The 17,538-nt window shown below is 43.6% G+C and overlaps 1 protein-coding gene across 1 annotated transcript in view; it reads left to right on the forward strand.

Annotated features, from left to right (window-relative positions):
• TOP1 (DNA topoisomerase I) overlaps positions 1 to 17,538 on the forward strand; it is a 65,832-nt gene that overhangs the window by 42,463 nt on the left and 5,831 nt on the right. The window contains exons 7-15 of the mRNA XM_030231955.2: positions 2,240 to 2,315; positions 3,267 to 3,364; positions 7,685 to 7,800; positions 11,045 to 11,166; positions 11,840 to 11,962; positions 13,379 to 13,566; positions 14,197 to 14,341; positions 15,371 to 15,514; positions 16,532 to 16,717. Coding sequence (XP_030087815.1) covers positions 2,240 to 2,315; positions 3,267 to 3,364; positions 7,685 to 7,800; positions 11,045 to 11,166; positions 11,840 to 11,962; positions 13,379 to 13,566; positions 14,197 to 14,341; positions 15,371 to 15,514; positions 16,532 to 16,717 — 1,198 coding nt within the window. The remainder of the gene's footprint in view (positions 1 to 2,239; positions 2,316 to 3,266; positions 3,365 to 7,684; positions 7,801 to 11,044; positions 11,167 to 11,839; positions 11,963 to 13,378; positions 13,567 to 14,196; positions 14,342 to 15,370; positions 15,515 to 16,531; positions 16,718 to 17,538) is intronic.

Genomic DNA, 17,538 nt, shown 5'->3' on the forward strand with positions numbered 1-17,538 from the left:
CGAGGCAAAATGCCACTACCTGCTTCTGCAGATGGTGCTGTGAAATGTTGCAGAACTAGTAAATAAAAAAGAAAAACCCCAGAAGGCAGGTAAAGACTGATGAAGACTGTAAAACAGAAATGTGAGCACGTGAGGTATTAACGTAGCTAAGTGGCTGCGGTGGTTTCTGTTGGGCAAGGAAGTGACTGCATGAGAGGTAGAAAATGCACTGTCAGCCTGTTTGGAGGCAGGGGGAGGTTTCCCTGCACTGCCTGGCGTGGTTTGCCTGGAGTCTCAATGTGTCACAAGTTATGCTGAGGCTTGTTGTCTCCCAGAGAAACACCCATGATGTTTTCCTGATGCAGGAACCCACTGAAATACAGCTCACTTCCATCTCGCTGGGATCTGCCGCTGTGCACATCCAGCTCTTCACGTAGTTTGTCCTTGTTAGCAGGCAGGAGTTAAAGGCTTGGAAGGGTGTCACCTTGGTGGCACTCCATCCTACAGGTCTCATTTCCAAGAGACATGGGTGGGACATCTTTTCTTTTGTGTAATCACTTGCTGCCTTCTGCCTTTGTATGACTTCCCCTCTCACATCTGCAATGGAGAGATTAAGGACTGGGGTGTTCCTGTACGTTAGGGAGTGGTTTGTCTGCATAGAGCTCAAGAATAGTGACGGTAAGGTTGAGTGCCTATGGATGAGCATCAAGGGGAAGGCTGGTAAGGCAGATAGTCCTGCTGGGAGCCTTGTTCCAGACCACCCAACAAGGTTGAAGAGGTGGATGAAGTATGCTGTGAGTGGCAGGTTGACGTTTCACTGCTGCCAGCCCTTGTTCTTGTGGGAGACTTTAACCTGCTGGATACCTACTGAAACTCAACCCAGCAGAGAGGAGGCAGGCTGGGAGGTTCCTGGAGTGTGTGGAAAAGAACGTTCTGTCTCAGCTGGTAAGGACAGGTGTGGCCTTACAGGGGTAGTACCCTGCTGGACCTGCTGTCTACAAACAGAAGGGCAGGTAGGAGAAGTGGTAGTTGGAGGCTGTTGTGGCATCAGAGGGCTGAGACCACCAGTATTGATGTTCAACAAGACCAAGTGCCATTTCTGACACTTTGACCACAGCCCTCTGCAGTGCTCCAGGCTGGGGGCAGAGTTGCTGGAAAGTGCCCAGCAGAAAAGACCCTGGGGATGGTGGTCAGCAGCAGCTGAACATGAGCCCAGGTGGTGAAGAAGGCCAATGGCACATGGCCTGTAGCAGGAATAGTGTGGCCAGCAGGACCAGGGAGGTGATTCTGCCCCTTTACTGGGCACTGGTGAGGGCACCTCAAGTTCTGGGCCCCTCAATTCAGAAAGGACATCAGGAGGTGTGGGAGGAAGTCCAGAAGAAGGCACTGGAGCTCAGGAAGGGTCTGGAGCACCAGTCCAATGAGGAGCAGCTGGGGGGGGGCTCAGCCTAGAGAAGAGGAAGCTCAGGAGTGACCTTATCACTCTCCAGAACTCCCTGACAGGAGGGTGCAGCTAGGTGGGGGTCAGGCTCTGCTCCCCTGCAACAAGGAATGGGACAAGAGGAGATGGTCTTAAGCTGCACCAGGGGAGGTTAGGTTGGACATTAGGAGGAATTTCTTCACACAAAGGGTGATTAGATATTGGAATTGCCTGCCCAGGGAGGTGGTGGAGTCACTGTCCCTGGAGGTGGACATGGAAAGAGTGGACATGGCACTCTGGCCTGGTCTGGTTGACAAGGTGGTGTTGAGTCATAGATTGGACTGGATGATCTCAGAGGTCTTTTCCAACCTCACTGGAAATGAGGTTGTGTTTATGTAATTTGCCAGTACTCAATTTTGCTACTGTTTGAACTAGTGGAGGGTGCAGAGAGTGAGTCTTGTGGGCAAGATCCCAGACTGATGACTGGAAAGAGAGTTGGGATAGAACATGCCAATAAGGTTATACCCATTTATCCCATCCCATGGAATCACTGAGTGGCTGCTAATGCTTTTGAATTGATTCTTCATTGAGGAAGATGTTTGTTTCAGCAGTGAAACTCGTGGAGAGGTATTGATAACAACATCTTGTAGGTTTTGTAGGCTGTTGTGCTGGATTGGGATTAGTGAGTCTTCTGAAAGAGCCAGGGTATAAGTTGTATTCTTTAGAAATTAAGAATGCCAGCTATGCTGCAAGCTTGTGCACATAAACTTTATATGTCTATGACTTCTTATTTCTACTGGAAAATGGATCAATTTCATCAGCAAGTCTTTTTGTTCTTAGTGCTGACTACAAACCCAAGAAAATCAAAACAGAAGACATCAAGAAAGCAAAGAAAAGGAAACAAGAGGAAGAAGAGGTAATGTGACAGATGAGTTTATTTTTATCATAAAGAAGAGCCAGGCTATTTGGTGTGGGATTATGCAGAGCAGGAGGAATCTGATTTTGTCTGGAACAGAGCTGTGTGTGGCAGATCCCCACTTAGGGTGCTGATATTAACTTATCTGAACTGTAATTTATAAAAAGTCAGGGGAACTTTTTTTCCAACCCTTCAAACAATGGGTGGAGAAGATGCCTCCAGGACATGAACTTCCAGGCTGTTCCAGGCAATTCACAGTCCTTCTGTTAAGGAGCTGGCAGGGGGCAGGGGAGCCTTGCTCACAACATGTGGTAATTGCACAGATGATGTGGCAGGGTTCAGAGGCAGGGGAGATGAAAGAGATTAGATGCTAGAAGGAAGCTTAAAGCATTTAGATGGAGCCTAGGTGGAAATTTCTTTGGAGAGGGACTTGGAAAAGGTTGGCCATAATTTGAGACTGACAAATGACATGTCTAGCAAAGACACCCTTGTGAGACACATGCTGCAGTACCTCTGGGCAATAGGGTTAATTCTTCCCTTCAAAGGAAGTGTCTCTGCACTGAGCATGCACCATGATAATCCCAGAAGCCACCTGACTATGGTGGTTGTGCTCTGCAGCATTTAGCAGACCAGACAGACCAGTGTAGAACAGGGAGGAGGTTCTGTAACACAGCAGTTCCCTTCCCATGGCCCAGACTTGCCCCCATCAGGTGATAACTGGCTGTGTGCATTTAGCATGTCCCCAGTGTAAAGTAAAAGAATTTGGCTGAAAACTTGAGTAGGACCATCAGCAGACTTTGACTTAATGGGGTGATCTAAGAGCACATTTATGTGGTGAAGCCACAGGAATTCAGCTCTTATATACCCCAGGACAGAGTCTTTTAACACATCTTTTCAGGGAAGGGGGGAAATACAGTAGCTTGTTCTAACAGGATCTTATTCATTTTGCAGGACAGCAAAGCAAAGAAAGTCAAGAGCAAAGATAAAAAAGTCCCTGAAGCAGATAAAAGAAAGAAGCCGAAAAAAGAAGAGGAGCAAAAATGGAAATGGTAACTATATATAGTCAGTGCTGTAGGCTCCCATCTGCACCTGGACTTGCCTGTACCTCCCATGCTGGCTGAATAAGCACATCTGGCTTTCTCTTCTGTTGATTCATGAGGATTTGTTCTGAATAATTGGCTTACTTTCTGGTAAGCTCTAAATAAATATCTCATTCACTGTGTTCATCCTCTGAAGTAGAAGTGATATCCCTAAAACAGGAAATATGTGTTTTGTGGGGCTGTCTGGGTGGTTGGGTTTTTTTCCCCTATCTGTGTCATGTAGAAGCTACCTATAATGATCAGATACCAATATTCTTCAATATTCAATATTCTTGTGCCCAGAAGCTGCTCTGTGCTGAAACTCTACAGAGCAGTAGGAAAGCTTGTAGGCTTGGGGGTGTCAGCAGGAATATATTAATAGGTGCAGGTGGATTCAGGAATATATTAATGTGTGCAGATGTGTTAAGCAGTATTCTAGTAGAACTTATCTGTGTTCCATGGAGGTACAGCTTGAGTGGGTGTCAATTGTGCCTCTCAAAACTGCTCCTGCCTCTGGCACAAAAATGAAACTTGATCAACTTGATCGAGTGACCAGTTAGCTCAGCCTGTTTGATAAATGATTTCTGAAAATGAGTTTTAAATGAAAAACACTTTCTGTCTTGCCCAGGATCCTTAAGTAACATCACTGAAGTTGTACTTTCACCCACTCTTAAATTTTTTTAGAACCTTTTTTAAGTAAGTCTGACCTTTGTGGTTCATTTGGATGACAGACCTGTGATGCATCAGTAGTGCTCTGTGTAAGAAACCTCCTGGATTCTTTTTTTTAACCCTCCATAGTAATTTAAGCTGTTATTTCTAGATTTGAGGGAGCTACCATTTTGTGTGTTTTGAAGTTTTGGCCTTAGTACTTCCCTCATTTTAGTGCATATGTACTTCTTGAAAGCATGTGTGTTTTCTGCCCGCCTGTAATGTTTTTTTATGACCTTTCAGGGATGTTTCCTTTATCTTTTCTCAGCTCATTTGGCTGTTTTTAATAGATCTGTAGAGTTGGGGAAAGGTCTTTGCAGTCTTCTACAATCATTTCAGGTTCAGTCCTTTACTCCTTTATTGACACAATTACTGATTCATCCTTAAAAAGGAAAAAATCTTTTGTAGTGTTTATAGTTATTACATATTTCTCTTTATCTGTCCCAACTTCCTCAGAACACCAGCACTTGCAAATCTTTTTCATACTTGAATTCTCCCTTAGAAACTTGGGTTTCCAGCTTCTCCCCAAAACTTCCCTTCTTCCTGAGCAATCCACTTTGTTCTCAAATCCTTTGACAGCATATTTAATGTGCTGTAACATTACCAAACTACAGCGACACAAAGCAATAAGAAGCTACAGAAGATCTTTTTAAGCCTTAATGATCTGTTTGTCTTTTTGGCTTTGTCTCAGATCCCCTTACTGGTTCTGTCTAACAGTATTCTGTTATCCCAGCTCCCTTCTATTGGGGGCTGTATCCTTGAACAGCAGACCTTTACTGGAAAGCTGTTCTCCCCTCACTTACCTGGGCAGTTTGTGCTTGCTGCTGAGGAAAAGTGCCTTGGAAAGCATGTTTTGCAGAATTTGGCACGAGGTAGCTGCATTCTTCTGCTGGTGTTCCTGTGATCCATCTGCAGCTTTGTATAGCCTGTATCTGCTGGACAAAGTTTCATGTGCACTTCACTTGTTTCTCTTAAGGGCATTTTATGTTCCATCTGAGTCAATTTTCTGAGCATCTGATACCTTTTTTTGGCTGCTTCCTCAAGTGCTTGCTGCCTTGAGCATTTTGATCCTGACTTGTGTGCATGCTTGATGCAGACATCCCCAAGGCACTGGCCTCATTCATCACCGTGTGCAGCTCTTGCAGAGGTCATTTTCACGCCCCGTCAGCGTGTGAAGAATGTGATCCAGAAGTGCACCTTAGGAGCACTTCTCCCACCTTGTGTCACAGCAAGTTCATTTCTTTGAAATAACGTATCCCTGAGATGTGTTAGGGGTTTTTTCCCAAGAATGTTCTCTCTTCTCATTCCACTTCAAAGATCTTTTCCAACTTTTCCTTCCCGAGCCACCCTGGCATATTTAGACAGGGTTGATGTGGGATTTAATTAAGAAGCCTATGTGACTGATGAGTTGTTGCTGGAATCAGTGAGGCAGCATTCTCCCACAAAATCATGTGTACCACATTGCTTTAGAACCAGAAACTGCCAAGGGCAGTGGTGCTGTAATGCTTTTCCTGTTTGAAACTAAATGAGGATGAAAAATGAGCTACACTCAGGAGACTCACTTTTATCTTTTGTCTTAATGCTTATGTGTGATGTTTAGGAAGGTGGAGGTGGGATTGGGATGGTTTGTGGTCTTTTGGGGGCACACTTTCTGGTAGTTTTGAGCTTAGAAACTACCCCATGAATCCCATGTTTCCTTGTAGCCATCCCAGAAGACACAATATCCTTCTGCTGTCTATTTAAACTGCTGCCTTTCTAATACTGCTTTTACATGCATCCTTTGTAAAAGAACAGGAAGGGATAGAGGTACTGAATTTCTCACCAAGTAAATACCAGAGGAATAAATTTGAAAAAACAAGAATGACAAACCTGTCCTGAAAACAGTAACTACTGTGAATGATGCCCTTATTTTATTCTTACTGGAATAAAATTGCTCATTGTGAGAGAGAAGCTTATTCTGGCTGAGAGAGGTTTAGATTTATTTTACTGAAAGGAGCTTCTGAGTGGAAGAACCTAGGCCTATGTTTGACAAAATATTTATATTTCAAGCTTCTAATTAATAAAAGAAAAACAAAACAAAACACAACAATCATTAGGAATGTAAATATTTGGAATCTGTGTCAATATTGGTTTCTTATATCAACATGGTTTACTCAGGCCTTCTTTTCAGCAGGGACTGAAGTCTGACATGCAGTTCTGTATTGATAGCTGGGTTTGGGTGCTTTGCTGTTAAAGTTGTTGAATCTCATCAGAAGAAGTCAGGTCCAGTGGTGTGCTCAAAGATGGTGCCTTTCAAACTCCAGCCAGCTGCTGTGTTGCTGCTGTTCCTAAATTGTTGATGTACAGACACAAGTGAAGGATTTTGAGTGTCTTCTAGGAGAAACTCTTGTCTCTGTACAGTCTTTATCTTCCATGCTGTGACTTTTATCTCAGTAGAGATGAAGCAGTCAGTCAGTGCATCACAACTCCTGAGATGCAGGCAGCCCATACTCATCTTTGCTCAGCTGCTGTGGCACCTGGAATGGGAATACTGCTCCTTAGGGCTGACACCAGACAGAAGCTTAAACTCCTTTTTTTTATTGTCATGGCTGCTCAACAAAGTTGTCTGGGCAATTCAGAGACTGAGTGCTGTGACAGGTTAATGGCCTCCCAGTTGATTGATCACTAAGGTGAAATAGCCTTTCCCAGCAGGGAATCCTGTGCCAGCAGCATGTAGCAGTGATGTTGTTGTAATCATGAAAGGAGCTTGGAGGGGAGGAGTGTGGAATCAGTGGCCTGGGCACTGGGAGCTGGGGGGAGGATCCTGGCCTGGCAGAACCCTTTTCTCTGCAGATGAATTGCTGACCCTGTTCCCTTGGAATGTGGGATTGGTGGCGCCTGCCTTGCTGTGTTGTGATACCAAATGCATCACTTACAAAGCATTTTTATAGAGCATTTTTTATAGAGTGTCTTTAAGACAAACATGCAGTTTGCTGGTTTGCTCTGTTTTTCTTCAACTATGCTTTTCTTACCCAGAGAATTGGAATGAATTTAAAATGACATAGGAGGTTTTAGTCTTTCTTCTCCAAGCAGGTTTGTTCTCATTTAGGTCATAAATGAGCATCTGTTTCTTTATCTCTGCCCTTAATGGCATATTGTCCACATCTGAAAGCAGCTGCATAATATACCACAATTGTTTGACTTTGCTGAGCAGGCATCCTGGACCTGATGTTGGATCACAGCTGAAACTAATTTGGCATGATTCTCACTGGTTTACAGGGTCCAAATCTTATTTTCTTAAGATTTAAGCAATTTCAGCTGTGTGCTTTTGTGAAAAGAGGAGCCCATGAGAGGTGAGGAATAGGATGGCATCAGATAATCTGCAGCCCAAGGTGTTCTGCTCATGGTTATGACTGTGCTTTTGGAAAAAGAAAAAGAAGGAAAAAAAGGAATTAAATAGTGATAGTACATTGAGTACTTGTTGTTGCTCTGTACCTGACAAAGCAGTGATTTCTTGCTGGTTTAGCATACTCTCATACCCACACAGTAATAAAATGAAGATTGGGAGTTAAAATTGTATTGGTTTGTATTTCTCTCTTGAAGGTGGGAAGAAGAGCGCTACCCTGAAGGCATCAAATGGAAGTTCCTAGAGCACAAAGGTCCTGTATTTGCTCCACCATATGAACCTCTGCCTGAAAATGTCAAGTTTTATTATGATGGTGAGTTAATCTGTATTTCTACTTGCTAGGAAGAGAAATAAACATCTCAGAGTATTGCACTGTTCTTCTGGGGACTGAAGAGCTGAGGAGGTGGTTGTGTTTTAGTGGTTCACTTAAATCAGCTCCACAGCAGCAAAGTGAGGTCTGTGGAAGAAAAGGAATTTACCTGAGCCTGCTGAATTCTGCTCACTGAAGTGACACAGGGATTGAACCTGCTCTCAGTCCCTTACCGGGGTGAATCTCTCAGGTTCCTTAGCAGAATGAGGGTGTCTGATGCCTCAGAGTAGCAGTGACCAGTGGAGTATGTAATTGTAGCTGCCTCATCAGTGGTCACCTTTAGGCTTGCTCTTGTTTTCTTTAACATCAAGAACTGCAGCTTCCATCATCCATGGTGAAATTCATCATCATTTGATGGCTTGAGCGAAATAAAAGACAATTGAATTTGGGTCAGATGATTAGGATCTTGTAGGAATGAATGATGACCCTGGTCATCAAGGACACAGCCCTCTCATGTCATGGTCCCATTCCCTGACCACTGCCTCTGCTAGAACTAATTGCTGTGGGGTTCAAGTATCCTGGGCTGCCTGGCAGGTAGAGGCTCATGTGGAAGGGATTATAGGATGTGATGCCTGTTGGAGCCTGGACTTGATGACCTGTGTGTTTCCTTTCTGTGATCATGTTAAATGAAGGATCAAATTAACCCAGGATTGAATTAAGTGGGAGGTATTTGAATGGATGAAAATGTAATTTTTGGTGATGGGGACATCTGCACATGGAACTCTTCCAGGAGCAACGTGCTGTTTTCATGTGATATGACACAGTGTTTTGAAATACTGAGGAATAGGTGGCATTACATTTTCAGCAGCAAAGTAGTGAAATAAATATGCTGTAGCCTATTAAAGGCCATCTCCAAGCAAGTAACACAGTGATCAAGGATGTCTGCAGCCTTCTTTCTTAGGGTTTGATAAGAGCTGATACAAAGTTATAAATTGTTTTCCTGTACTGAAAAATGCATGATCTCTCCTCTTGTCTAGAGAAGGGGAGGGGCAGATTGCACTGTGCTATCCCTTGGTGCAGACAGCAATAAGCTCCTCGTCTCTCCAGCCATCTATTTCACAGAGCAGCCTCTGCAGGGATTTCTGCAACCTCTGCCTCTGTCATCACAGAAATTCATCAATAAGCTCAACAGACACGGGCTGGGCAGGGAAGGGGGTCTGGCAAATAAAGACATCCCATAAGTCTTCCTTGAGAAACTAGGCAAAAAATCAGATGTCTGATTTACACAGCAGCTGCTGAGAGCCTCTGTCTGTGCTCACAAGGCATTGTCTCATTTCAAGATTATCCCAGGGTGATTTGTAGAGCCCAGTAATGAGGCTGTGGCTGGCCAGCAGCCGGCTCACACTGGAGGAATCTGTCCCTGGCCTAGGGATTCACTGCCTGCTTTTATCTCACAAAAAAACTGCTGGGGCTCTTGGAAGTGCCTGCAGTACCGATTCAGGGAAGGAGCTTGAAATGCCAAAGCCATCCTTTTTCAGTGCCTCTGGGTTAACCAGTCACTGCTCATAGGCCAGAGTTGGCTCTGACTTGCACATTTTTCTGTAGATGGGGCAAGGTAAGAGTGGTGGTGGCAGTTGCAGTTGTGGCCATGGGGTTTCTTTTGCTTGTTATGTCCCCTGGTTGCTCTCTAGTTTTCAGTGTTAAATCAGGTAACTAATATTCATGCCTCTGCAATAAATCCTTTCTTTACCAGCTCTATCACTAAGAGCCCTTTCAAACCTTTGTGAAAGAAAAAGGAAATTGTTTCCAGTGAAATATATTCTAAAGTGATTAGATAAAGGTGACTGAGCCTTCAGCTAGATGGGAAAAATATCAGACATTTTAGCCCCATAACATGTTACTAACTCGATAGCCTCTGTCAAGCTGAAATTGCAGCCTGGAAAAACAGTTTCCCTTGCTGTCTCTCCCTTCCCCCATTTCCTGTTATAAGCAAACAAATGCTGTATTTTAGGTTACAGCTTAAAAATTGGCAGAGTTACTGTTGGTTTAATTTAATTGTGGAATATTCTCAGATCATTGGGGGGACGTTTTGCTAAGTCCTGTTTTACAAAGCTTTATAGATCTTAAGGCTTTTTAACTGACTCCTATGCTTTAATTTTAGAGATGATGCAACTTTTGAAAATATGTAGTAAACCCAAAGCATGGTATTTTTTTTTCCAAGAGCACAGATTAAGCAGTTTCTTGTGTTCATTTGTGTGCAGTAAAATGGTTGTTAAAAATCTCCAGGTATTGACGGCCAAGCATTGGAACTTTAAATATTTCTTGCAACTAAACTAGCTGGAGATGTGAGCTGCATGCAGAATCCTTCAGAGGGATCACTGGCACCCCACATTTCATCAGGAATGCAGTCAGGACCAAAAAATGCTCGACAGGAATGTTAGATGTTGAATGCACAGCCTCGATGCAGCAGCAGTCTCTTTCCCTTGTGCTTCATTCTCCCCTTGCAGCAATTCCACTTTGTGCTGCAGTCATGCAGAGAAGCTGGAATGTGACCCCTCCATTCACTGACAGCTCAGTCTTTCTTAAAAATGACTGCCTTGAGCCTGCTTTGGAGAGGCAGGAGTGCATTCCCACAGCAGAGGGAACAATTAGCAGAGCCCTGACACATTTCCCTTCAATGAGGGAGAGTTCAATATTTGGCATCTCTTTCCAGCCTATTTGTAGAGTATCCAGAGGAAGGGCTCTTCCTGCCTACAAGTAGCTAAAGGCTGGAAGGGGTGTTCCAAGGTGGAGTCTGTCTGTGCATTGAAAAGGAATACAGGGAGTGTTTTTCCCACATGTCTGAGTGCTGGAATATGAAATTTAATAAAATCCCTGCCTTTTTGACATCAAACAGCAGTGTCTCCCCAGGAGCACGCCCAGCACGGGGGTGGCTCAGCAGAGGGTTTCCTGCAGCAGGCCTTTTCCCCTTCCTGCCCTGCAGCCCAGACCTGCCTCACATCAAATTGCTGTTGCTTTTTTTAAATGTTTAGATTCCAGAGGAAAATTTTTTCAAAATGTTTGTAGTGGAAGTCAAGCAATTGTGCTCCTCTGTTTCCTTTGTCCATTCAAGTTGCTGCATTATGTAACATTTTAAGACAAACTTCTCCGTAGTAAAAATATAATCCTTTAGGGTAGTTACTGTGTTCTCTTTATGACTTTGATTCCTGTTTACCATTTTCTTTAAGAAGAAAACCTTTCTTTGTAGGTAAAGTCATGAAGCTCAGTACCAAAGCAGAAGAAGTTGCCACATTCTTTGCAAAAATGCTTGATCATGAGTACACTACAAAGGAGATCTTCAGGAAAAACTTCTTCAAGGACTGGAGAAAGGTATGCACATAGTCTGACTGTGGGCATGGCCAGTGTCTCCTCAGCACTGACCAGAGAAAAGGGGCTGCTGTTCCATGCACACAAAAGTTGGCTTGAGGCAACTAAAAGCTGCCTCAGACTGTAGCTGTGAAGTTTCCCGTTTATCCTGTAGTTTCACCAGGAAGGACCCTACCATAAATGCCTTTCTAAACCAGCAAAGTCAGGTTCCTCTGTTGCAGCACCATGTGGTGTAGCTGACTTGCCTGTTAATGCCTTTTGTTAGAGCCAGATTTGCTACAAGGAAACCCCTACTAAACAGAGATGTTCACTTCAGTCATCAGCCATAACAGCAAGGCTTTGGATAAGTTTAGTGCTGTTTCCCTGGATATATTTCTGGGTTTTTCTCCCCATCCCTCAGCAGTCCCAGTCAGGGTGTGGGAGTTCTTTGGAAAGTGGTGCAGCATTGCCCAGTGACTGGGGACATCAGAACCCTGCTCCATAGGATCTGCTGCTTGTCCTTTCCTCTTTGACCTCAGCTGGAGTGAGCGTGTGCAAGAATTTGGGGATTCTGGTGGGGGTTATTGTGAGAACCTGGCTGTTATTCCTGTTTGAGCTGCTTGGAGTAGGGTAAGCTCTGCTCTGCATGAAAACTTTGTGTGTGTGTAAACTTAAAGCACTGCTTTCTTTCTGCAAGGAAATGACCTCTGAAGAGAAGAGCACTATCACCAACCTCAGCAAGTGTGACTTCACCCACATGAGCCAGTATTTCAAAGCTCAGTCAGAAGCTAGGAAACAGATGTCCAAGGAGGAGAAACAGGTACCAGTGGGAATTCTGGAGGCTTCTTGGTTGTAAACATTTCTGTGCAATCATTCCCCTTGCTGTGCATACGTCAGTGTTTTTCACCAGCTTTCAGATTATTGCTTTCATGTGAACTCTGCAGCTCAGGTAGGGCAGAGCACTGTGTTTATAGCTGAATCTTCATCCTGACTTGAAATGATATTGATAGGGCTGATCCTGCTTAGGGAAAGTAAGTTAAGTAAGTAACTGCTTAAGTAAAGTTAAGTAACTGCTTAAGTCAATCAAGAGAATCAGAGGTGCTGCTGCTGGGCTCATTGGTCCCTGGGAAATAATGAGCAGTGGATAGTCAGTTAAGGATGGCTTAGATCAGGATGGTGGAAAAGATGCAGCAATGCCATTAATTAATAAATTGAGAGAAGAAATCTTCAACATCAAGTAATGCTGTTTTTTGAATAAAAAATAAACTTTATTATCCAGCAGCATGGCTACATGTCTCGTAGGTTAAGAATTAAATTACCTGCAGTGAATGCTGGAAGGCGGGAACTTTGCCCAAGTTCTCAGCTTGATCTTCTGCAATGCTGTAGTAGTTGTCCTTTGAATGAAGGGCCTGGCAGCTTGGAATTACAGCCTTTGGGATCAGGGGGATCCCATCAAAATGGAGAGCCCTTGTCTTCCTGCTGTTTTTGTTTGAGAAATGTGGGTGAGCCCTTCAGTTCCTGTCCATGGTGGCTCTTAAAATGGAACAGAAGTGGCTTTTTCTGTTTCTTAGCTGGTGCAGCAGTGCTGTCTGCAGGTCAGATGTTTTATTTTGAGCTGCAGTGTTTTTATTTTTCCTGCTATATAATTAGAGTTCAGGCACAGAAGTATGCAGTGAAATCTCAGCACATTCTTTCTTAGAAGACTGTGTTCTGCTTGTGAAACCATTTGCTGACACAGGCTTGACATGCAGCAGCCTGGAGACATTCCTTTGCCTGCTTTCTGATGCTGAGTTCAAACACTGAATTCTTTTATACACAGAATTTTTATACATAAACAACGAGATAGGAAGTCCAGTGGATGTGAAATGCTCAGCATAAAATATAAAGTAGCAGTACTGTGCTGGGGGTACCCTTGAAGCTGAGATATATAGATAGAGATACACCCCTCTATTGTGGTAAAATTATAGCTGCCTTCACCAGCACTGATCTGTTTCCCTCAAATACAATGTTTCAGGGAATTTTCGCACATTCTTTCCCTTTTCCACAGTTTGTGCTGTGTGCCTTTTATGAGTGCTTTTCTGGCCAGTCTGATACACCTGCCACAATGGGGATCTGGTTTTTGGTTGGGTCTTCAGCATTAGTGTGGAGCAAATGCAAAACTGTTTCAAGTCTTGGCATACAAAGGTGCGTGTGGTGCTGCTTGTGCCACATCATCTTTGCTTTTGGCTTTTCCCAGAAAATCAAAGAGGAGAACGAGCGGCTATTGAAGGAGTATGGTTACTGTGTGATGGACAACCACAAGGAGAGGATTGCCAACTTTAAGATTGAGCCCCCAGGTCTGTTCCGAGGCCGTGGGAACCATCCCAAAATGGGGATGTTGAAGAGGCGCATCATGCCTGAAGACATCATCATCAACTGCAGCAAGTGAGCACTGCATGCTTCACGCCTTGCCTTTGCTTTCTAGAGCTCATTTTTTAAAACCCTCCATAAGTTGGAACTCAACCATGTAGAATTAGGGATGCAGCTTATCTTGTTCTCATATGGATAAGAAACTGAGTCATACAAGAAAAGACTGAGCAAGGCAATCATGGGTTTCATGTAGAACTTTCTCAACATATTTTCTTCCTCACGCCTACAGCCTGCATCTGCCTAAACTGCCTTTCCTGCTAGTATTTCCAGAAAATAAGTTTCTTATACATAGGTTGCCCTACCTTGTCTTCCATGGTGTTGAAGGCTAAGGTTTGGTAGGCTTTTCTTCACTCCTTCTAGTCCTCATAAGTGTCCACACTATTACATACAGTGTTCACAAACCAAAACTGGTCCTAGCAATTACAGTATAATTCTTCAGCAGGTACATGTTAGTAGCAGTTACATTCCTGATCTTTGTTCAGTTTTATTTTCTTGGTTTCCTGCTTGTGGAGATAATACATTTCTGTTGCCTCAGTTCCTTTCCCTACACTTTTTTTGTGTAATGCTGTTATTACCTTCTCTGTTTTGATGCTGGTGGGATTTTCTTTAACTAGCTTTTATTATATGTTTTCTAATTCTCTGTAGGGATTCCAAAATCCCTGCCCCTCCACCAGGACACAAATGGAAGGAGGTTAGGCATGATAATAAGGTGACCTGGCTGGTGTCATGGACTGAGAACATCCAAGGCTCTATCAAATACATCATGTTGAACCCTAGCTCAAGAATTAAGGTAAAGATCCAGTTAAAAAAGCAAAACCAAAGCAATCTTCCTGGTCGTGTTTCCAAGAAGCAAATGTAGCTCATGGTTAGGAGAGTGATAGGAGATAAAGCTACCTGGCTTTTTCATCCTACAGTGGTTGAAAAACACAGGGAAGCTTCTGTGCTTGTGCTTCTGTTCCCCCTTGAAAGGAGAGGATAGAGTTACTGCCCAGGAGAGCAGGTGAAATCTGGAAAATGTCTCCTGAAAAGAATCATTTCACTTCTAGTAGCAATCCTTTAACCTGTGTAAACCTAAAAGGAAGCAATTTATCCAAGAGCAGTCTTGCTCTGGTGGATGTTTCACATACATTTGGCCTTAAGTTCCCCTGCCTGGTGTTGTAGTGAAGTTCTAACCATGGATTGTTAATTAGTTGTTTGTAAAATTAAAAACCTGGCCAGGCTCCTGGCTGAGAAGGCTGGTAAGGAGCTCATGACTGAAGGAAAATAAACTCCTGCTGTGGGAGCAAATACCCAGTCTGTGGATCAAGTCCATAAAAGCAAGAATTTAAGCTCCTTTCATGAAGTCTTTTTCTGAGAGATTTTTTCCTGGATTGGAAACAAGGAGTTTGTCCTACAAATACAGGAGGAAAAATATCTCTATTCCTGCCCTCTTTTTGCTGTGTCTTGAATATATAATAATGATGATGAACTGTTGATGTTGCTTTTGCCTTTTATGGGTATTTAATTACACAGCTGAAAGAACATAAGTGCCATCTGAATAAAGCAGAGGAAACCATTTGTGTTTTGAGAAGCAGGGAAGATGTGTCTTTTGTGTCTCTCTCTAGTTGCTTCCATGGAACTATTTAATATCATGGAAATCTGAATGACCTGCAGCTGTGTGGCAGCACAGTGTGAAGCTGAGCTGTGCAGCAGCAGCATCTTGGTGCTTTTGTACAACGAGACTGTTTGCCACACACGGGCTTGCAAAGCCTTGAGATGCAGATTGGAGCTAGTCCTCTGCCTGCTCTGTAGTGCTGACTCTGTTCCAACTTCCCTGCAGGGTGAGAAGGACTGGCAGAAGTACGAGACAGCTCGGAGGTTGAAGAAGTTTGTAGATAAAATCCGGAATCAATACCGAGAAGACTGGAAATCCAAAGAGATGAAAGTTCGGCAGAGGGCTGTGGCACTGTACTTCATTGATAAGGTGAGGCTCCTTCCTTGGCTCCTCTCCTGCTGGGAATACTTGGGAATGCTGTGTGTTTGTCTTGAAGGCAGAATTGAGCCCAGTTACTAAGGTATCCTGAGACTTCCTGGTGGGCAGGCTCCCTTTCCTTCCCATTACCTGGAATCCAGAGCAATGAACTATTGTACTAAACACAGCTATTTCAGGCAGCATTGTTTAGTTCAGGCAAAACTCACAGCCTGGTTCCAGAATCACCCAGTTGGATTAGTGGGAAGATTGTGTGGGCCTTTTGTCTCCAGCTGCTTCAGTTTTCCTGCTGGGAATTTCTGCTGGTTTGTCACCTCTTCAGCATGAGGTCACAGTTGTGAGGTTTTGTAATTATGCTAATTTTTCCACCACTACATAAAGAAAACTGCAGTTGTGTTGATGCATTTAAAGCAACATAAAACCAGTTCCCAGAGAGCTGCTCCCTAGTAGCATATGGTGTCTTGAATAACTAAATTAACAGGTTTTGTTCAAAATGGTTTGATGTAAACCAGGGAACTTTAATGTCAATAATTGTGGTTTCATATGACCACCGAAGATTTCAAAAGTTAGAAATTGTCTTAGCCAGCACTGTTAAAATTTGTGGGTTTATGCAGCCAAGTGTAGCATTTAGATAATTTATACAAGCCAATATTTATATAACCTGTATGCTATTTGAAATGTATTTAGTGTGCAGTGAATAGGTAGGATCATAGAAGATGAACAACTGCACCGTATGAATTGTTTCAAGTAGAGTTCACATGGAAGTCAATTCGATTTTTAAAAACTGCCACACTTTTTGAAATTAATTTCCATTAGTCAGACCTGTCTCACAGTTTGAGTTACTTAATGAGCAAAAGTTGGTAAAGCATCCTGGCTTAAACTGTGTAAAAAAAAGGAGATACTCTCCTCTGCACCCTGCTGGTTCTAGGCCAGTATCTGAAGGTTTGCAGCATCTCTTTATTCTGGGGACGGTTTGAATTCCTTACGTCTCTTGTCTTGATATAAATGTAGCTTGCTCTGAGAGCTGGTAATGAAAAAGAAGAAGGAGAGACAGCTGACACCGTGGGCTGCTGCTCTCTGAGAGTAGAGCACATCAAGCTGCATCCTGAGCTGGATGGGCAGGAATACGTGGTTGAGTTCGACTTCCTCGGGAAGGACTCCATCCGATACTACAACAAGGTCCCTGTGGAGAAGAGGGTAAGGCACCTCCACAAGCACATACACACACTGAATAGCACAGGGATGTGGTCAGCACAGTCTGCATGGCATTCAAGGGTTGCTTTATCACTGCTCAGATACCGAGCCAGAAAATAAGTCAGTTAGTGGTATGACACAGCCCAGCAGATGAGATGTTCAGACATCTTGCAGCTCTTCCCTGTGGTCTCAGTGTGAAGAATTGATGTACAGAGCTGTAACAGCTGTGTTAAACAAGCTTCCTGGGTCTCATTCTCATCATCAGAGTTGGTTTTGTCACCTATAGATGCTGGAGTTGCAGGCCCGTGTGACAAGTTACAGCCTAAACACTTGTGAAATACTGCTGGCACTGGCAGAGGAGCAGTTTGACTGGGGCTTTGATAATAGACACCTCTGTCACAGTGGTTTGGGTCACGTTGGAGCCGAGCCCTCACAGATAGATCTTGATCTTGGCTGCTCCAGAGCCTATGGAGAAGGTGCACTGATACCTCTGGCCTATGAACTTGGGTGTCTGCCAGGCAAGACTTCTTATGTCATGGTAGTTCTTTTACTTCTGCTATCCACAGTTTCAAATCTGCCGTGATTTTGGCCTCATTTCAGAATCAATCCCTCTCCAGCAGGAGGGCACTATCCAAAATGTTTTTGTGGGTGTAACAGCTTTGCATCTGGCCCACAATTCTGTGGTCTGAGATAACTTGTGTATAATACTGTGGTAATTGTCATGACAGCCAGCAGTAAATGTTGGTGCCTTGAGGAGCAAAACAACTGAAAAAAAATAAAACTACTGCTGCTCTAGAAATTAATGTTTGCTGGAATTCTTGGGT

The sequence above is a fragment of the Serinus canaria genome, chromosome 20, assembly GCF_022539315.1.
Source record: "Serinus canaria isolate serCan28SL12 chromosome 20, serCan2020, whole genome shotgun sequence".
NCBI lineage: Eukaryota > Metazoa > Chordata > Aves > Passeriformes > Fringillidae > Serinus > Serinus canaria.